The sequence below is a fragment of the Eubalaena glacialis genome, chromosome 3, assembly GCF_028564815.1.
Source record: "Eubalaena glacialis isolate mEubGla1 chromosome 3, mEubGla1.1.hap2.+ XY, whole genome shotgun sequence".
NCBI classification, from domain to species: Eukaryota; Metazoa; Chordata; class Mammalia; order Artiodactyla; family Balaenidae; genus Eubalaena; species Eubalaena glacialis.
In genome coordinates this window covers 92,637,775-92,660,017 of record NC_083718.1, presented here as the reverse complement: position 1 = coordinate 92,660,017, position 22,243 = coordinate 92,637,775, and the positions used below count along the sequence as shown (strand labels likewise).

Sequence of the window (22,243 nt, the reverse complement as noted above, 5' to 3'; positions counted from 1 at the left end):
CACTCTCGCCTCCCACCGCGATTAGGCCCAAAGCTTGCCCACTTGAGCTCTGTCATCACTTCCATCAGCCCTAGCAAGCACCCTTCTTGGGCCTAGGCCAAGGGTGGCCAGGGCTGGCAGCCACCCAAGAGAGAGCAGTGAGATGGATGGGGGAGAAGGGCTGTGGCGAAAGACTGGGAACTTCTGGGCTGACTCCTAACATGATCATTCTCTCCAGGACCAAGAACCCCTGCTGGGCTGATGGGGCTGGCCAGACACTGTCTGCCTCTCCCACTTGGCTTCATCTGCACTTTTGCTCTGGTCCTAGATTTCCAGCTCATAGTTTCCATTCTCCATTCTCTTGCACCACAATCCCACTGGGCTCTCTCCGGTTGCTGCCAGCCTGGCCTTGGCTGCAAAGCCCAGCTCCAGACTCATCTTTGACTCCAGCCTCCTTTTTGTGAATTCCAATAGCCCATTAAAGGGACACAGCACTCTGGCACTTATTTTGCAATCATTAGGGTTCTGTATTGTGCATCTTTCCTCCCTAAGGAGAAAAAGCCCATTTTGTGCTTCTTTTGTATCTCATATAGTTCCTTAGAGACACTCAGCATACTTTGGATGAATGAATGGACTGGGCCAAGTACTTCAAAAGTTTAAGAGACTTTTGAGCCAAAGGGCGAAGAGGAAATTGTCACCAATTACAGTGATTAAAATTTACAACCATGAGGAGGAGAAAAGGTAGAGTCAATATGTTTCCTAAATTCCCAGAAAACTGGAATACTCTATTCAGATTGGACTCCAGTTCTTTCCCCTGCTGGTTTTGTCTGTTTGGTTGGTTGGTTGGTTGGCTGGTTACTTCTCGGATGGTCTTGCCTCTTGTCCATCCTAGAGAATGGAGTTGTCTCATCAGTTGGTACATGCAGCCGCTGGGCGTTGGTGCAGTGCTCATTCTTTCCAAGAACATTAGGATTTGCTTTGACCATTGCTGATTCTTTTGAGTACAAAAATAACTTTATATAAAAAATGTTATATTAAATAATATGCATAACTCAGTAGTAAAATGTGGATATTCGTAGTATGTCCTTTCTCTTTTTTTAAATAAATTTATTTATTTTATTTATTTATTATTTTTTGGCTGCATTGGGTCTTCGTTGCTGTGCGTGGGCTTTCTCTAGTTGCGGCGAGCAGGGACTACTCTTTGCTGCGGCTCGCGGGCTTCTCATTGTGGTGGCTTCTCTCGTTGTGGAGCACAGTCTCTAGGCATGCAGGCTTCAATAGTTGTGGCTCACGGGCTCTAGAGCGCAGGCTCAGTAGTTGTGGCGCACGGGCTTAGTTGCTCCTCAGCATGTGAGATCTTCCCGGACCAGGGCTCGAACCCGGGTCCCCTGCATTGGCAGGCAGATTCTTAACCACTGCGCCACCAGGGAAGCCCCCTGTCCTTTCTCTTTTTAAATTTTGCATTGTATAGGTATTTATTGTACCATTGTTACCTCTGTAATGATGTGGTAGAAATAGATCTCAGCTTTAAATGAATAAATGACCCAGGAAGAGTATATCCTAGTGGTTAAGAGTACACAGCTTGGCATCAGAGACCTGGATTCCTGACTTGGTCATAAGTGCTGTCACTCTGCTGTAAAATATGGACAATACCAATATCTATTATTTCATAAGGCTGTTTTGAAGAAGATTAAATGAGATAATGTGTAAAGTTCTTGACAGTTTTTGGCATGCAGTAAGTGCTTAATAAATGTTATATTTTCTTCTTACTATTATGACAGCTGGATAGGGTTCTGAACCTTGTACTAATTCAGAAATACCAAAGCCTAACGTATTGGGATGGAAAAAGAACAATAATTATTAATTGAGGGCCTACTGTAATCAAGGTTCCATACTAAACAAAAGTGTAAGACACATTCCAGAGTCAAGGACCTTGTGATTTCATTAGGGAGGAAGCTAATGAAAAATTAGCTGATAAGTGTTAAAGGACTAGGACAGAAAATAAGGGCTATGGAGACAGAGCAAGAGAGCTCGTGGGCAGGGAGGTCAAATCATACAGAGCTTCATAAGCTATGATAAGGAGTATAGATTTAATTTCCATGCACTCAAGATGAAATCCAAAAGCCCTAACATAGCCAACGAGACCCTGCATGGTTTGGCCTGCCTGCCTCTCCAGCCTCATTTGGGGCCACTCTGCCTCTTACTTAACACACTCGTCTTCGGCTCCTCAAAACAGCAAGTTCTTTCCTGAATCGGGAGGTCTTTGCACAGGATCACCTCGTTCAGCTCCCATGTCCTAGGCCAAGACATGGGCCGCAGCTGCCCACAGGGATGCCTGGTTGTATTCACACAAAGACACTCTACATGCTCTGCTTCTGTGCATGCCCTTCCCTCTTTCTAAAAGGTCTTTCCCTCCACTCTTTGCCAACTCCTATTTCTCCTTGAAGCCTGCACATAAATGTCAGTTGCTCAAAAGGCATTTCCTGACTCCCAGTCTGAATTGGGTGCCCTTTCTACACTTGTCCATAGTGCCCTGTGCTTTGCCTTCACAGCCCTTTCTCAGTTTGTAAGTACACGTTCACTTATACGATCATTTGTCTATCAACTGTCCACGTGCGAGCCTGTAAGCTCCATGTCCTTGTTTGCTTTTCTCCATATACTAACTCCAGCACCCAGTACAGTACCTGAGCAGAGGAGAGCTCAAAAAATATTAGTTTATTAAATAAATGAATGGAAGAAAGAGGGGAGACCAGCTAGACCTTGAAAGAGGAGGAGTGTCTGGATAGGCAGAGCAGGAAAGACATCCAAGGAAGAAAAAGCGGCATAAATAGGTGAAGGTTTGGAGGGGCAAATGCACAGTGTGAGTGTAAGAGAAGAGGCTTCTGTCCTTGAGCAGAGGGCTTCTCAGGGGAGCTGAAAGGTGTAGTGTGTTTAAGGCATGTTAGAAAAAGAGCGCGTAGGACTTGGAATATTAGGACTAGCAGTTCCGATTTGGGAGATGTTTGAGTAGAAGAACAATATGGCTAATTTGAGTTCGGGGAGGGTTGATCTAAGGGCGTACACCAGACAGATAGAAAGGAGAGTAGAAGCGAAGGTGACCAGTTGGGAGACTGAGTGGGAGAAGACTGGTCTCCAGCTAAGGCAGCACATGAAGTAACTTGTGAGGTAATGTTGGAGGTTGAGAATCATTCAGACCTGGTAACTATTTCATGACCTTGGAGAAGCTGGGGGGAACCAAGGAGAAGAGGAGGCAAGATGATTCCAGGGTCTCCAGCCAGGGAACAGGGTGAAGGGCAAACAGAGATGTCAGGAGGGCATGCCAGAACCACAAGCCAGCTTCTCAGCTTGGATTTAGATGCAATGAGTTCATGGCCACGGAAATCCAGCCAAGAGCTGGAGGTGCCAACCTGGAGCTTGGGAGAGAGGTCCTGAAGGCACTGTGCAAGTGAGGGGTGAAGGAGTGAGGAGAGTGTACAAGAAAACCACAGGATCCAGGACTGGCCGCCTTGTAGGAGGTGAGAAAAGGAGGCTGTGTGGAGGCTGAGAGGTCTGTGGGAGAAGTAGGGGCCAAGGAACACAGTCTCGTGACTCCAAAGTCATGAGAAGCTTGAGAACGAGCAGGTGGTCAGATCAAATGTTACGGGGAGTCACAGAGATGGGACCACTGTGAGGTCTCTCCTTTCAGGATGGTAAGACATGGGTGACCTTTAGCGAGGAGCTGGGACAGAAGCCAAAGCAGTGAGAGTGTGGCCGATGCGTGGGTGGCAAGGACACATTAGAGCAGGTGTGGATCACTTGGTCAAAAAGTTTGCCACGAAGGGAAGGGGATACTAACACAGCAGCGCCAGGGGACACGTTCCCTTTGGCCTCAGAGGACAGGGCATGCAAGATGCCCTCTCTGTCTATCTGTGTCCCTCCAAGTCCAGTCCCTTTGTGGGACATCTCAGCCCTAAACCAGGGACGGACAGGAAGAAAGATACATTTGTACCACTTCCCAAGAATGGTCTTCCTGGAGGAGAAAGACTGATTTGCTTCATGGTCAGAGGAAGCTGGGGAGGCGTGCGGTAGCAGAGACAAGGGAGTGTTTACTTATTAAAGGGAGCTGAGGGGGGTTACTTTCTGCAGGGTCAAGAATCTGAAAAAAAATCAAGGGCTGAGAAATTTGGGGGAAAATGTCACAGATCTTTGCTCCAAGTGAATGTCCCTCAGGCCAGTCATTAAAAATACCCTGGCTGCAACCCTGCTCTTTCCATGTAAGCCAAGAGCCAAACGGCTCTTTTCACCCACTGTCCCTGATACCATCTGGCCACACGTCAAGCAATTCAACTACTGTTCGTGTCCTCCCCTGAAACCGGAGAGCTGACGTTTATCTCCGGTAATCTGTCACTTTCCACCGCCCTCAGATGAGGCCCGGGCTATGTATAGCTGGGGGGGTTGGCACATGATTTGTCCATGCAAGAGGCAGGCAAGGGAATGGAACAGCTATTTTATGAGATTCAAGTGAACATTGGGGCCTCTTGGGGCTGGACTGGGGGGGCTTCTAAAAGAGCCTTGAGGGAAAGGGAGGCTGTTGATTGTTTTTATTGACACTTTTGGGCTATCACCTTGGTCAAGGCCAAGGAAAAGACCCAAAGGTCATTGCTATGTGTTCTTTCCACTCCACCACATTGAGAAGAGGTATAACAACAATAATAAAAATAGCATCTACTGAGTGCTTGCTATATGCCAGATACTGCTCCAACACCTTACATGAATTATCTTATCGAATCTTCACAAAACCCACATGAAGTAGAAGTTTGAGATGAGGAAATAGAGGCACAGAGAGGTTAACCAACTTGCCCAGAGCCACACAGCGTTTAAGTGACACAGCTGGGATTCCAACCCTGACACTCTGGCTCCAGGGCCCAAGCTTTCATCCATTACATTACATTCCCTTCATCTGGGTCTCAGAGGGACCTGGGCCCGAATCCTGGCTCTGCCACTTATCAGGTATGAGACTCTGGGCAGGTCACAACTTCTCCGATTTCAATTTTCTAATCTGAAAATACGAGATCTAATTCTTGCAGGAGTAACAGGTATGCAAGTGCTTATGAATGTTTGTTCCCTATAAATTCACTATAGGGCAACCTCATTACCCAAGCCGGTGGTTCTTGAATCTGAGCCCGCGTCAGCATTACCTGGAGGGAAGCCTTGTAAAAACCCAGATTGCTGGGTCCAACCCAGGACTCCTAATTAGGCGGGACTGGGATGGGACCTACGAGTGTGCATGTCTGACAAGGTCTCAGGAGATGCTCATGCTGCGGGTCCTGGGTCCACACACTGAGAACCACCGCCTTACAACTGTCTCTGACATATAAACACAATCTCCCTGGGGAGCATTTTGTAATGTCCGAAATGACTGACTGAGGGAGGCTGTTCCTGGAGTCCAGGGGTTTTTTTTGTTTTCTGTTTTTCATACTAAAAATATTATTGCAAAGGGATTTTGGGGGAAAAATGGATTCGACTGACATGGGGGTGAGGCCATGCCCTTTTCCAATTTTTTCTCAGCAGAGCTCTGTTCCCAAGAGCCTGTGAAAATGCAGTCTGGTAGCCCAAGTGCCGACACCCCTTGGTAACCCCCTTCCTGGGAAGAGTCCCACACATTATCCACCGCGTTCCTGCAGCCAGAGAGAGACTGTCCCTTTTCTAACGAGACTTTCCATAGGTTGGTGCACTTCCTCAAAAAAAAAGAAAAAGAAAATCAGAGAGAAGGATGGAGGCTGCAGCTGGGAGAGCCCCTCTAAACGTAAAATGATGGCAGACGGGCCCCTTCGCTGCATCTCCCCCATAGCGCACATTAAAAAACAGAAGAGAAACCTGCTGCTGCTTGGCTGAACTTTACGAAATGTCTGACTAGTGTTTATTTTGATAACATCTGCTAATGACAACAAATGCCACGTATAACTAACCTGAGAGTTAGTTTTCAGTGTACTTTCACGTACACAGTAAATTCGAGAATAGTCCTTTCCTGAGCACCAGACATGGGCCGTTCACTTTACACACACCCCTCTTTTCTCTTCAGAGGAACCCTGGGACAAGGGGTTGGTGGTGTCTAGTTTACAAAGGAAGGGGCTCAGCCTTGAGCAACTCAGTGACCTGCCCACTGTCTGGACAGTGTAAGGACTCAGACCCACGGGGTCTCCCTCCTAAGTGTGTGCTTCTTGCATTGCCGGGCCATGGTGCAGGCTGCTGTTTATGGGTTGTATTCACTCTTTCCTTTGGGTTCAGGAAATGCTCTCAGTTCCTTCACAGAGTAGCTGGGTGTGTGTGACCAGGCTAAGGAACGGCTTGGGGTGCTGAGCCAGGGCAGTGTAAGGTAGAGGCAGGTGAGCATGTGAAGGGGTATTTGCCGGCCCGTCTCCCTGCCCAGCATACGGCAGATGGTGAGGAGAGCTCTGCCTGGCTTGGGGCACCGGGCAGCAGGCGGGGCGCTCCTGGAACAGGCTCTCTGGGCACTGAGAAGTGGCTCTGGCCTGCCCAGCCCATCGCACGGCAAGATGGTGCTCTGGCCGTGTTCCTGCATGTCTTTCCAAACAGAAATGGCTTATCGGGATCAAACCACATTCAGTCTACAGAAGAGGGAACCTCAGAGGCTTCATTGTACAGATGCAGTACTTTGTGGGGACTGGCTTTTTTGATGGAACAAGTCATTTTTTTTTTCTTTTGCAATACATCCTATTTTTATTTTTTAAAATTGAAGTAGAATTGATTTACAGTGTTGTATTAGTTTCAGGTGTACAGCAAAGTGATTCAGTTATACAGGTATATGATATATAATATATATATATATAACATATATATATTATGTATATATATCCTTTTTCAGACTCTTTGGAACAAGTCATTTTAGATGCTAAGGCTGAGCTGATAATTATGCAAAAATACTCCACACCAACCAGCGAAACTCAAACTGCAAGTGAATAGGGCTGCTGCTTTTAAAGAAAAATCTTGTGATTCTGAAACAGATTTTGTTTGTTTCTATTTTACTGCTTTACACTACAATTATCCCTATAATACTTTTATCACAGTGACTTTTGTGGTCTCTCATATCTCCATTTAGAAATTTATAACTTTGGGAGGAGGTCTGCCTCAAGGATACGATGACTAGATATCCTATCTGGGCTTGAATATTATCGAGGGCTTTTGTGGGTGGGAGGAGTGAGAAAAGAAGGTTCTAATGGTCTAAAAACTTCTGAATCAACACTGTATTTGCCATTTTGTAAAATCTCTATTGCCGTATTAATCCTTTGTATGGAAGAAAAAATTTAACTGTAATCAACTCAATCCACACTCTTACCATAGCACTTCTTGTCTTTTCGCCATCTCACCCCAGGCTCTAGTTTTATTACTGAGACGTGCAGAGCAAACATGCATCAAACAGTTCATTGGCACGTGGGCTCTAAGGAGAAGTGCAACTTAAGAGAGAGCCTGGGCATTCATCTTCTGAGAGCACTGGCTCTACGTGAGGATTTAGTCTCAAAGCCAAACCAAAATAAGCCTGACCTCATCTGAGTTTTCCGAGTGCAGCAGGTGCAAGTTTGGAGAATCCCATCTTTGGGCAGTGAACAGTTGGAAGAAATACCTGAATCCTGTGTGTGTTGCTATTCTCTGCCCAGTGTCCCCACATCATCCCATCTGTGGATTCACTTGCCTCCAAAAATTTCATTTTGCCTTCCTCTCTTGAGGTTTGGAAATGTAACCACTGGGACATTTGCCAGTGCTAAATAGGTTTGAAGGCAGCATCAGCCTTAGAGAGCCCAGAGGTTTCTGCCCATACTGTGTATGTATTTTGGACTGAGAGTCCCATGGTTAAAAAAAAAAATCTGTTTTACCCATATTTCAGCAGGATTAAGCAGGGATGACAAACAGTTCCCTGAATCTGACAGACTCCATTTAATTTTTCACATTTCCACTCAATTCTTTTTTAAAAACGGATTTAATTTTTAAAAGATATCAAGGAGAAATATATTTCCAATATAGGCAATGTATCTATAATTCCACGTTTTTTTCTTTTCTCTCCATCCATCCTCCTACCCACCCACCCAACATTTATTAAAAACCAAGTAGGTGGTGCTAAACATTAGTCCCTCTACTCACACCAGTCACTTCAGTTCAACACATAGTCCAGTTGTGAAATTAAACACTGCTTAAGTGTGGGTGAAAATCCAGAATTCAAACTAGAGACACTTGTCCTTTTGTAAGTTGGCACCGCTTACAAACAGGAAGCGATCCAATTCAGCAATCCCAGTTCCTTGGTGTAGTGGAAGGAACATGATGTTTGGAAACAAGTAGATGTGGGTTCAAATCCTGCTTCATGCTGTGCCATTTTATTGCTTTGTGACTTTGGGCAATTTCTACTCAACTCTATGGAATCATTTCTTTGTACATAATGAGAGAATACGTTGTAAGAGTTCAACAGAATGACATATGCAAAGCACCCATATTGGACATGTTTTATGGTAAGTTCATAATAAGTGCCATTTCCCTGCTCCTCCATCCCCTTCTGTTCATTTAACATTCATTCAGCAAACACCGCTGAGAGCCCACTGTGAATCAGACACTGATCTAGGTGCTGGAGTACAGCAATGAAGAGAGCAAAGTCCTTGCCTCTGTGGGTTTCACACTCTACAGCAGTGTAGAACAATATGCACTATGTCAGCTGAGTGCTATGGAGAAGAATAAAGTAAGGTTGAAGGGATAAGGGGGGTGCTTGGAGAGTGTGATTTATATAGGTGGTCAAGATAACTTCTTTCATGAGATGACACTTAAGCATAGACCTAAAGGAAGTGAGTTCTCATCATCAACAAAAGAAGACCAACTCCTTAGTTAACCAGGGACCATGTCATCTGCATTTTCTAAGTAAGCAGTGCATGAGTATTTGACAAATAAATGAAAGAATGAATATTTCTCTTTGGGTGTTCACAAGACTTAGTTCCACGTTATAGAACACTCACCAGTTTTCTCTGAGAAGCTTTCCCATACTTTTGTGTTAAACATGCTAATATGTTAGTATCCCATATTCGTATACCCCCAGGGTTCTCAGATTTGTCATCTCTTTTGGAGAAAAGGGAAGTGTGCCATGGCAACCAAATAGACGCTTTTCCTCCCTTTCTGAAGGTAAATCCTGGACCCTGACCTAAGATTCTTAAGGCACCTTCTGATCTGGCCTTAGGAACCCCTGTAATTCCACTGGAAACCTCTCAAGGAGGGGGAGGCTTCCCATGGGCCCAGATCTTCCCTTTCTTAGGAGGTCCAAAGAATTAATCACTGACTGTGTGAGTGAGGGGACCGTGGGAGAAGACTGGGAGACCTGGCAGAGTCCCTAGAGCAGACCTGAATCCCTGCAGCCCCCAGACCAACTTCACATCTCAGCAGTTCTCCAAATCAGAGGAATGCTGACAGGTCCATTGTCATTCAGGAGAGTCAACAGACCAAAGGTCAAGCAGGTGCAACATGATTATGGTCATCTGGAAAATTTCTCCAACCCAACAGACCAGTATAGTGCTTTGCAAACTTTAACATGCCTATGAATCACCTGTGGATCCTGTTTAAATGTAACAAACACCCTGGTTACACAATTGCCGCTGGTGTGGTCTGCCGTCCACATTTTGAGCATCAAGCCTCAAGTGGTCCACAAACTTGGCTGCACATTAGAATCACCCAGGGAGCTTTTAAAAACTGTAGCACCTGGATATCATCCCTTCCCCTATGACCAGTTAAATCAGTGCTTGGGACGGGGGGGTCGGGAAAGACCCAGGCATATGTGTTTTTTTAAAACTCCATAGGTGAGTCCCACGTGCAGCCAAGGTTGAGAACTACTGCAACTGGCCAAGAACAGGGGCTGCATTTCAAGTGACAGGTGAAGGGAATTAGCATTTGATAAGCACCAGCTGTATTTCAGGCACTCAGCAGTCTACACAGTTCCTAAATAGTAAACAACGTAACAAAGTAATAATACCTGACACTTGTACAGCTTTTTATAATCTTATGAGAAATTTTTATTCACCTGCTTTCATTGAATTCTCTTAATTCACTGAGGTAGAAAGCACACAGTTGACTTTTTAGATGAGTAAAATGCGATGCATATTTGTGACTTGCCCAGGATCAAATAGTAAATGAAAGAGAAATTCAGTTGCTCTGACCCGCAGCTGTCTGTTTTGCCCAAGCACTGCAACGTCATCTGAAGTTGGATACACGAGGATGGCTGTGCACAAAAGTCATGTCGACGACACTAGGCATATGGCAGAGCCTAAAGAGGCTGAAGTCACCCCACCAAAGATTTCTCACTGATACATAGATTGATTAGGAAACTGAGACCTGAATAGAGAAGGGAGCTCAGTCTGTTGTGGGCCTTGGCAGACTGAGAGCAGCGGCATTAGGACACTTAGCAGAACCCAGAAGCCTGCATTGCACGGGATTCAGGTTCTTGGTTCTGCCATAGATGATGGAACCAGCCTCCTCCTCCCCTGTAGGGACTAATGGATGATCTGTTCTGGAATCACTGTCTAAAAAGTATTGGGAAATAACCTGCTTACCAGTCCTGGACAATCAGTCATAACAATAACGCTCCCTGCTGGTGGACAGGCCATTTCCAATAATTTTTAGGTAGTGATCTTGCCATTTGATATCCAAGAGGGCTTGGGAGAGAGCCCCTGGGCAGGTCATGTGTGGGGATGGCAGTGTCTTTTTTGTGGTGAGCTAAGTGGGACCTCCTTAAGCAGGAAGAGCAGGAGGCCCTGCAGAGGGGATCCTCTGGGGAAGCATCAGAGGGGATGCAGAGGGGAAGCAGCCTCGGACCTCCCGAGAAACAACAGGTGCAGCTGGTCAACCTGGCGGGCAACTACCGGGGTGATGTGGCTATTTCTGTGCCAGGACCCCAGGTTGCCTGCCAGCCCCAGGGACCAGTCACCCTAAACAAATGAAGTGATATTTACTGTTCACAGTGTGGAAAGCATTGCTTGTTCACCATCTATTCAGTGACTCTTCATTCATTCATGCTATGATTCCTGAGAGTCCCACTAAGAGCAACAGATATTTGACGAATGAATATTTCTATTCAAGGATTCACAGTACGTATTTTCATGTTCTGAAACCCTCACTAACTTGCCTGAGAAAAATCCCCTGTAGTTTTTCCTAATCCTGTAAATGTATATTGGTTACAGGTTGGTGTGTTTAGCTGCTCCCATAGGACATACATACACAGTGCACAGCTTCAGCTCTAGAGATGAATGTGATCAGAGTGTCCAGCGATTCCAACACTGAGGCCTCCTTTCTCCTTTCCCTCTAGAGATGTTTAAGTGGCCATGAAATCATTTCTACGTAAGCATGAAGCTCACTAGGAAAAGTTTTCACCTTTTCCTTCCTTCTTTTTCAGGTTGGAATGCTGGTTTCCTAGAGGTGGAGTGGCGTAGAGGAAAGGAAATGGGCCTTGGACTGGGGGATAAGATCTGTGTGAAGGTAGGAGGGGAAGAGGAAGAAGTAAATGGTTCCCCACACCTGACCTAGGCATTTGGCAGGAACATGACACCGTTTCCAGCAAGCTCAGGAACTCACAATGTGGACACCATACTGCTGGGGTTCCTTCTGACATCAAGGCATCCTCTGTCACATGACCAGGTCATTCATTCAGTTGTGTTTTTGGCTCACAAGCAGTTTTTTTGTTCTTGTCCATAGGAACTTGATTCCATCTGTGTTTTTTTTTTTTTTTCAACTTCCCCCCTTACCAAGTTTGCTTTGAATTCAGTTGCCCTCAGGACGCTTCCAATCTAGGGGGAGAACTCCAACATATGTCTCCAAGGAGAGAAAGAGTGAGTTAGAAGGAACCTGAAGGAAATGGAAGAACTTCTTAAATGGAAGGAGGCTGCAGTGTGACTGAAAATGCGGAAGGGGCCCAATTTAAGAACTGACGCTGATAATGTTGTTGAATCTATCAGACACAGGCTCCGTAAGCCTTGGCGATCAGAGGGAGAGGGTCTGTGATCAGGGAAAGTCACTCCACCTTTCTGGGCGTGGCTGGCTATGAATAAGCAACATGGCATCGCATCACCAGTCCTGAGCTCTCTAAAAGTGGCCCGGGGTCCTCAGTCTCTAAAGTGATGGGTTAGGCTGGGCTGTATCTAAAATCCCGACTGAAAGGGGGTGTGGGCTGAAAGGAGTCAGCATTTGTCCAGTACCTTCTGTGTGCCAGAAGCTGAGCTCTTGCCATCCTGCCTCACTGAATCATCACACCATCTCCAGCATCTCACATCACAAGTAAGGAACCTGAACACAGACAGACTTCCTTGGGAATTAAACCCAGGTCTATCTGATTTGGAAGCCCATGTTAGAGCACACCACCTCTCAAGCATTTCAACCTGAGAGAGGTCAGTGATGTCGAATGTGGGAGGACTTTCTCTGGCAATATTTATAGAACATGATAGGCATAGCACTTGCACTGCAGTTTCAAGGCGAAGGTGGAAGCAGGCAACAAAGGAGCATGGAAGAATCAAATTCAGTGCCCATATCCTCCTCTTGTGTCTCTGAGTCCTGCAGTACTAACAGGATTCAGCCATTGTGGTATGACTACATTTGCTGACTTGGCCAAAGCTGAAGGAAATAGTATACAAAATTGCAACTTCCTTTATAATCTGAGTTGACACCTCAATAGAAAAAATGGGGAAAAGGCATAGAAAAATAAGAAAAAATGTAAATGGCAAATAATTTTATGAAAAATTCAACCTAGCTAGAAATCAAAGAATGTCCGTTAAAACAACAATAAAAATATAAATAGACAAAGGTTTTTAAAACCCTGAAAATTGTGTCAGCATCCAAAAAGAGAGAAATTCTGTAATGGCCTATATGGGAAAAGAATCTAAAAAAAAGTGAATATATGTATATGTATAACTGATTCACTATGCTGTACACCTGAAACTAACACAACATTGTAAATCAACTATACTCCAATAAAAATTTTTTTAAAAATTAAAAGGAAAAAAAACAGAAATTATCTTAAAAATATGTATGATCATACAATGGAATACTATGCCAGCATTAACATTGTTTGTCAAGAATTTAAAGCTATTTAGTGACATAGGAACACTCACAACATACTGAAACGAAATAAGCAGGAAACAAAACTATAAAAATGGTATAAACCTAATTGGAAAATGTGATTTTATGCATAGAAAAAAATACTGGAAAGAACTCTATCAGAACATTAACCATGTTTAGTTCTGGGTGGCAGTTCTTATTGCCTGCTTTGTCTTTTCCACATAGTCTAACATATTCTTACACGAGTGTGTTGTTACTTTGTGGATGAAATGCCCAACCAAGAATCAGGGTTACCAGCTGTGTAAGTCACAACACTGCAAGGCTGCATGTATGCCATGAGAGGTTCAGAAAAATCTAGATGATTCTCAAGGTTCTTTTGAGCTCTAGCACTTCACTCATTCATTCAACAAGCATTTACAGAACATCTGTATATAGCTACGTACAATGCACCAACACTGGGGTCCCCCAGAATTCGACCCCAACCAAATGCAAAGCAAAGTTTGAGTGTGATGCCTCCCGGTGCCATTTGATTTGCCCTTTTTCTGCCTAAGCTTTTAATGGCCTCATATTCTTCCCTTTCTCCTCTTCCCCTTATCAAACCCTGCTCTCAACACAAAACTCAAACTTGATCAGATGGAAGTGTAAATGAATAGCAATGTCTTAAAAGACGGCTTCTCCCAGAGAGGCTTGACTAAGTAGGGATAAAAATTTTACCTAAAGGAATGAGGCCCTCGTGGCCAAATTTTAGGAAAAAACTAATTTTAGGAAAAAGATTTGGGAGCTATCAGAACCTTAGATCTAGCGGTTCCCTCCCCGACCCTCGCTTATTTGTCTGGTAAATTCTACTCATTTTCACAAATCAATTCTTCCTTGTCATGCCTTCCACAGCTCTCCCAGAGGGCGGGGTGCTTCCTCTTTCCTCTGCGCTCCCAGAGGACCTTATGTTGCCCTACTATTACAGTGACCCCGTTGCACTGTGGCTTTTCATTTGTATTGCACTGTAATTTCCACATCAGGCTATGAGCCACCTGAGTGCCTCACGTTCCCGGTATCCACAGCGTGCACCCCAAGGCCCAACCTAGTGTAAGTGACAGATGTATGACTAAATGATCTGCATTTCAAGGCCCCAAGTCAGGCAGTGACCTCCTTACCCTGTGGATGGGGCTGTTTCTGGGTGTTTCAACGTCAGTCCTTACAGCAGCAGACAAAACATTGACCATAGTACCTTTGGATTTTTTTATCAGAATGGGATGGCCCTTATGTGACGAGTTATGAACTTCTAATTCCTAACCTTCTAACCCTTAGAAATTCCCCAGGGTTTTCAACCTGAGGATGGCAACTCATCACCAGAGAGGGAAATCAATTTAATAGGTTGGGATTAGTATTTTTTTTTAATGAAATACAATAGAAGAATAGAAAAGAACAATAAAATAGAAGACAAAAGTATTTTAAATCCAAGTATTCCCCAAATAATAATGGGTTGTCCTATGAAACTTTTGTTTCACCTGTGTATGTGTCTGTACACATTAGGTCACAGTGAGTTATGATAAAAAACATGGACAGCCACCTTCCCCGGGGGGGTGGTGGTGGGATGAATTGGGAGATTGGGATTGACATATATACACTAATATGTATAAAATAGATAACTAATAAGAACCAGCTGTATAAAAAATAAATAAAATAAAATTCAAAAATCCAAAAAAAAAAAAAAAAAGAAGAAAGAAAGCCGCCTTCCCAAACTATTGGGAGGGAAGGAGCCCGCCCCTTCCTGTGCTGTCTACCCAGGGCTGAGATTTCACTGTCTCCTCCCCTCCTTCTATCCCAAACAGACACAGCTCTGGGATGGGCAGGATATTTTCCTTAGTGTAGGTTTGGAGTCCAGGGAATTAAGAGGACAAAATAGGCTTTTCTGACCACAAAGAAAATTTAGAGGTTCACATCTACCCTCTCTTATCAGTCATGGGATTCCTGGAACCAGTTTTGTCCTGGATGCTGAGGAACAGCCTGCACCTGACAGGTATCTCAACAAAGACCCACCCCTCCCCTCCCCGACCCACACGGAGGGAGCCCTACCTCCCCCAGGGTTTGGACATTTGCATAAGCAGTGCCTCTGGGGCTCTGTGCCTCTCAGCCCTGTTGGTGATACAGCTGGTATCATCAGGCCCAGGCCCAGTCCCACAGGCTGAGTACTCTATTTAAGGAAGACTCTTGAAATAATACTGAACAGGGTATCCACCAACTCCTTGTACATTGTCTCATTTGATTCCAGCAGTAACGCAGTATAGGGGCTAAAACTGCCTTCACCTGCACGAGTAGAGTGATCTTGGGCAACTTAGCCTCTCTGTGCCTCAGTTTCCCCATCTGTCAAAGGGGGATAGTAACTGTATCTACATCAGAGAAGTACTGTAAAGATCAAACCAGCTACCACATACAATCCCTGCACACAGGAAGCATTCAATAAATGTTGATTATTATTATTTAATCATCTCATAAGCCTGTATGATAGTTATTTTTTTTTCAGATTTATAGATAAGAAAATGAGGCTCAGAGAAATTAAGTAACCTGCCCTATGTCATGTGTCCAGTAGAGGCAAAGCCAGAATATAAATCAGGAACTCCTGACTCCAAGTTCTGTGATCTCTTTCCCTCAGCGATTTAGGAGTCTGTGGGGCATCAGACTACCTCCTGTGCTGAACTTCTCCCTTGTCAGTCTCTGCCGGGCACTCTTGGATCAAAGGTGGCTGGAAGGATGGTGAGTCCAGGGCAAAGCTTCTTCTCAGGATTTTCCTTGGGAGTACAGAATTCATCTTTGGGGGAGACAGATTCTTGTGTTTGAGTGTGTGTGTGTGTGTGCGTGTGTGTTAATATAACAGGAAATCAGAAATGGGGTCATTGCTTGCACTGGCATTCTTTCTGAGTTCTAGGCTAAGTGGCCAGTGATGAGCATATATGGTAGAATCCTTATGCCTTCAATTAACTTTTCATAAATATGTCTCTATAATTGAGTAGGGCAGTTTGAGATGGAGATAATCATGTGAGTGAGGATCTCACGGGCTGGGCAGCAGCTGTGCTGTATGTCCTGGTTTTTCCCAGCCTGTAATTTTTCCGTATATATAGTACAAAGACCTAATAACGGTCCCAGCTTTTTCCTCACTTGTAACCCACAGAGGTTTTTTGTCTACCAGAGCTCTCTGTAATGACCACACTGCCATATATAAATCCTCTGAAAATAGATATGTGTATGATGGTCGGGAGACACAGGATTCTGCAATACTTTTTTAATTATCAAAGATATTTTGATGTGTTTGGGGTGGTTTTCCTGGATTTTATTACAGCCAATTTTTTTTTTTGAGAATTAAAATCCACATGGGTTTTACATGGTAATTCTGTTCATCAGAGTCTTTGATTACAAAGAATGTCAGTTATGTCTCAATAACACTGGAAAAAAAGAAAGAAAAAAAGACATCTGATTGAGCTGAGCTTTCTCGCTGTGCCGATTAATAAACTGCTATAGTTCTCCAGTAGTCCTTTTCACAGATTTGTGCCTGGGCTGAGCCGGACCTGGGGACTGATAAGGGATCTTGGTGCCTATTAGAATTCTTGGCACTCACAGGTGTTCCTGAGTGTAAGCGATCTGAAACTGTCCAGGAGGAACTGTGGGAGGAGTTCCTGGGGCACTCACACAGGATTAGAGAATGGGTCCCAGCGGCAGGTTTACGGACAGGCCATGTAATGCAGATGAAATAAGAACTGACTTCAGCATCTTCCCTGAACTCACACCAAGAACTTTCTAAGAAAAAGAAATATTCCCATTAATGAACGCGCAGCTAAAATCTTCCCACATCTACACTGTGCGATGTTGACTAAAACCAAGTCACAAGAGAGGCTCATCGCTCAGTGATATTCCCCGTCTGACCCACGAGGACAGGCAAGGTCAAATGACTCCTGCTTCATCAGGATCATGGGGAGACTTAACAGAACAAAGAGTAGGAAATTAGCACGCCGAATGAAACCTGCAAATAACCCTGAATTTCATTTCAGTCAGGCTTTTTACCAATAGCTTTAACATTCTCTGAGAAAAAGAGTAGCTGGAACTATTGCCCTTGAGAAATCAAGAGGACCATCAGATGACAGACTTTACATCTTTACAGACTATTATGCACCATGCAGCACATTCAATTGTCCCGTCTTAAGAGTCTGGACCCACCCCTGTTTTTCACACATCCCAGCTTTGCAACAAGAATATCTTGAGATTTGCCTGAGACTGAAATGGGGCAAGACTTCAGGATATATTCTCAGCGCCCTCAGGTCCTCACATGCCGACCACTGGCCAGCTCCCGCTCCCTTGGACCACGTGGTCTGGGGGCCCCCCACTCACCTCCAGCACGATTTCTTTCAGTTGGAACTGTTTCTGCACGACTTTATCTGAAGACACGGGCTCATGGTAGTAGAGGCAGAGCAAGTCGTATTTCTTCAAAACCTGCTTGAAGTTCTTCTCGGTTAGACTGACCACACGGTCCTTGCCGTCATAGGTGGGGAAGTTCAGCCCCTCCTCTGCCCTGCAGGAGGACAGCAGGTAGACCGCCACCACAAACAGGTGGGTTCTCTTCATCTGGGCGAAGTTTTGTTTTTCTTTCCCAGAAATACTGTGTGTAGGAAAGAGGCTGGTGCCTTAGAGGACTTGCTGGGAGCAGTGGGGAGCAGAGAGGCTGAGCTCGTCTCTCTCCTTGGCCCTTCCTGGGCCCGAGAACCCCTTCTTCACCTCCTCCGGCTGCTAACTGTAATCGTGGGCTTGGGACGAAGCGTGCAGAGGCTCACACCCATGCGTGTGTAGAACCAGAGCCAGGCTAGGCGGCCCAGCCCCAGATACCTCGCATAGCTCTGCCCAGCCCCTGTCTCATCAGGAACTCCATTTTTAGGATGCAGTTGTTTCAGGCTAAAAATAAATCATGCAATGAATTAAAAAGTTAGATATGGCACTGTTGAGGGATTCGCTGATACAGTTTGTCAGGCCGGTGGAGGAGGAGGTGGGAGGGAGACGGGGGAACGTGTGCACATGAAATAAGGAGGGCGGGAAGGTCAGAGGAGAGAAATTCACTCAGAGGGAGGAGGAGAAAAGGAGAGGAGAGAGACGTGGCGCTTGGATGCCACTCAGGATGTGCACAGGGCCACTCAGACACTATTGAATCGGTCTATTACCCCCGGGAACTATTTCAGTCTGTCCCTTCCTGGCAGGCTGCTCATCCCCTACCTACTCACTGCTGACCTGGGGACCAGCCGGACCCCCAGGTGGACTTGACGTTCTGCACCTGCCTTTCCCTGGCTGCCCATTGCGCCGTGTCCCCGTGGCTCTGCCGGTCACTGGGCGAGGGATGTAGGGTCACCCTTTCTCCACGGAAAGCGCTCCAGGAGCCCAGCCCACCCGGGGTCACAGCTCCTCTCCTTCTGTCCCTGTTCACAGCTGAACGCTGCTGACACCAGGAGATCCTGCCCCGTTATAACATTATATAAAATAAAAGTTCAACAGTCTTCCTCAGAAGCCCCCTTAGGCTTTTCGCTATCATCCCCGTCATCTTTCTTTTTTAACATTAACCCCCAATGTATCATTTTTGCCCTTTTCCTCTTCATTAGAGACAGGCTGCTGTAGAGAGTCCAGGAGCCGGACAGATCCGAGTTCAAATCCATGCTCTGCCTCTTAATGGCTGAATAGACTTTGGAGGGTCACTCACCCTCTCTGATTCTCAATCTCTCCCCCTGCCACGCCCACCATGTAAAATCAGGATAATTACGACTATATTGTAAGGCTTGGAACACAGAGATGGAAAGGCATGGTACAAAGCAGTTACCCAAACACGGCAGCTATTATAGTTACTTCATTCTTCCTGGAGATGGTGGAACGTAGGTTATTATAATAATTACTTCTCAGTTTCTAATAGTAATGGCTTGTGAACCCTTTTCTCTCTGCCTTCTTGAATCCAGCAGGCAACTGGGGCAGACGTGATTAGGGCTTATTGCACAGGGGCGCTAACTGAGCTTCAGGGAGCTCAGCACCTTGTCAGAGATCGCATTACCAACTGCTTGAGTGAGGGTTCAACTCTGCCTTGGAGCCTGGTGTTCCTGGGTGCTTTCACTCTGATGGGGCAATTCCCCCACAGACACCTCTTTTCTTAAGTGGCTCCATCTTTTCTGGTCAAACAACAGTCCACCCATGTCTTTCCACTCTTTAGAGTAGTCTAATGGCTCTCATGATTTAGGCCAAATTTTTTTCTTCTTCTGGTTGGAAAATCAGCTTTGGAAATAGCAAGGACTCTGTCCCATACAAACTTTGCAGGGAACAGAAGGAAAAAAGAAGTTCAGTGGCCTACATGAGTGAAAGCAAGCCCCTCTACTGCAGCCAGAGGTCCTGAAGCTGACAGTCAGGCTGACGGGAGTTGTCTTCAGGACAGGTTCATGTCCAGGAAGCCAGGACCTTGGGGAACCCCTCGCTGAAACCCATGACAGCATTCAGTTCTTTCTGATGGTGAATTCTCTAGGCTCTTAAAGATAGAGCCAAGAACAGCCATTCTAGGATGTGGTTAGCTTTTCAGGTCACTTGCAAGCGTGCGAGATCTCTGCTTTCTTTAGAAAATGTAAGGGGAAAATGATTTTTGAGTGAAACAATGTATGTCTTGTCTTTTCAAGGTCAGCTTCCCAAAACTGTTCCCAGTTGTCTCAATCTCATTGGCTTATCTTTATTTAGAATTTGCTCCACTTCTCTTAATATATGCTTTTTTTTAATGTTACCAAAAAACTGAGAGATGTTTAAAGTCAGAGTCTTTGAATTCCCCACTGACTTGCAACTGATGAAAAGTACCAGGGTAAAGGGATAATTTTTAAAAATTCAGTTTAGCCCTCAAGTGTGGCTTATGACCAACTGTGTATTAACAGAGAAAAAGCTCCAGTGTGGAAAGTTCCTGTCCCTAAATCCTGGCTCAATTTGGGGCCGCAAAGCCCAGCCCTGAGGACGGCATGGCCACTCACACGTGTTGTGGTGATCAGGTTTCCCACCGTCCACCCACACCTAGACACGGGGGCTGACATGCGTGTCCCCCTCTTGGTAAGGTTAGGTTTGCCTGATCGACTTTTTATGTCCCAGCCATTTTTTTCTGACTGCTTTTTATTGTTTTTGTTTTTCCTTTGCCTTCTTGCTCACCAACCTTAATGTATTTATTTTGTAAACAAGGGATGCTTCTGACATGTCTGAGTCAAGTTGACATCTAGCAAATCAGTTTTGCATTCCAGTTTTAGCAGCTACCCAGGTCAGGGTGTCACCTACACATGCCTAGTTTATGTGACTGTGCTGAATTGTACGTGTGTCTTTATGGGCCATTAGCAGGTATTTTTTGTCTTTGCTTTTAAACAAGAAAGGATAAAACAGAGGAAACAAATCAATATAAACGTATGTTAACTATTGTCACGATATATGACATAGGCCCCTTGTTTTTGCTAACAATTTCCAGTCCCTCACTCCAAGTGGCCACTCCCTAGAATCCCGTATTCTAACCTCCCCCTTTCATTTGTTTACCCTTGACAGGTGGCAGGACCGTTTTGCATATATTATTTAACTGGATCTTCACAGAACTCGTTTTACAGATGAATCAGGATTTGAAGCCATGATCTTTCATTTATTTGTTAATTAAATAAATTTTTATGGGGCACCTTCTATGTACCAGACACTCTACTGGGTACTGGGGTTGGACACATTATCCATCTGAACTCACTGAGTTTACATCCGGGAGGGGAGATGAGCAATAAATAATCAGTGTACTTAAAGGGTATATGTGTGTGCACCCGTGTAAAATAGGACTTCAGATAGAGGCACGTGCTCTAAAGAGCAGTTGAGAAGGACAAGGGAGAGCCTGCGACAGTGGGTGGGAGGTGACCTTTTTGGACCGGGGGTGAAGGAAAGCATCTTCAAGGAGGGAACCTAGGAGCAGCAGGGAGGGCGGGGGTGAGGCAGACAGCAAGCTTCTTCCAGGGAGAAGAGGCAGGTGCCTCCGCGCTGAGACCTACGGGGATTCCACCACTAGGGGGCGTTGCATCCACCTCCTCCTTCCTCCGATGAAAGCATCAGTTTTCTCTCTCAGACTTTTCTGTCTGTTAATAAGACATATGGACTCACACCTACATGGGTGGGTCCACAGGGTAGGGAACCTATCTGAACGACTCGGAGGCAGCTCAGAGAGAGCTGTGACCCGGAAGTCAGGACACCTGGATCCTGGGCTGGTCTGACACAGCTCAACCCAGCTGTGTGACCTTGGTGAGTCTCCTCACCTCTCGGCCCTCACATTTCTAATTTGTGGAAAAGAGGGTCAGACTCACTGGTCTCCCCTGGCCGCTTTCTGGCTCTAAACTTCTAGAATTTGTTCTGCCCATAAAATATTTTCTTTCCTAGGATAGGCCCTGGCACAGACCACAGGTTTGAGGAAGTTCGTTGACTGTTACCTGCGGAAGAGGGTTTGATGGGCGTGACTTTCACAAGTCCAAGCTTGCCTCTCCTCCAAGGCAGAGGTCTAGGACTTCACTGCCTCCAAAAGCCCCTTCTTTGGCTAAAATACTCCACCCAGTGGACAAAGCGGAGTATGGCATCTTTCTTTCTTTGAGCCCATTCCTCCCATTCCGCTGGGCCACGGGCCAGGGGAGTCAGCATGCTGGCCTGGAAGAGAAAGTCCCAGAAATGCCTGTGTCTACAGCCGGGTGCTCGAGGCTTCCTCTGGTCAAATCAGAACAGTCCTGTCAGCAACCCCAAGGCCTTCCTTTTCCTCTTGACTCTGAATATCAGGCAGCTCCAGGAGCCTTCCCTGGTCCCCAGCACCAGAAAACTCCTAAATAAAACCGAGCAGAGAAAGATCAATGCTAGGTTTAAAAAGAGCTAGGTTGTATAACCGTCCAGATCTTAACGAATGGCACTTCCTCAGGGAGGCCCTCAGGGTAGACCCGGAGCTGACATTCACTCCCCTTAGGTACCAACCATACTTCTCCTTGGGATCATCCCTCCCATTGGGGATTCTTTTTTCCCCAGCTAGACTGAGCCTTATAGGAGCCGGGACAGCATCTGTTCAAAGTATTCCTTGAAACCGGCCTTGCCAATAGTAGTTCTCATTAAATATTTGTTAAATAAATGTGAAGTACTTTGCAAAATTTAACTTATTCTTCTT

The 22,243-nt window shown here is 45.4% G+C and overlaps 1 protein-coding gene across 1 annotated transcript in view; it reads right to left on the bottom strand.

Annotated features, from left to right (window-relative positions):
- The window catches only part of CASQ2 (calsequestrin 2), a 61,102-nt gene extending 43,373 nt beyond the window's left edge, over positions 1 to 17,729 (bottom strand). Inside the window, exon 1 of the mRNA XM_061186126.1 lies at positions 17,425 to 17,729. Coding sequence (XP_061042109.1) covers positions 17,425 to 17,658 — 234 coding nt within the window. The 5' untranslated portion in view covers positions 17,659 to 17,729. The remainder of the gene's footprint in view (positions 1 to 17,424) is intronic.
- Between the last annotated feature and the right edge of the window lie 4,514 nt (positions 17,730 to 22,243).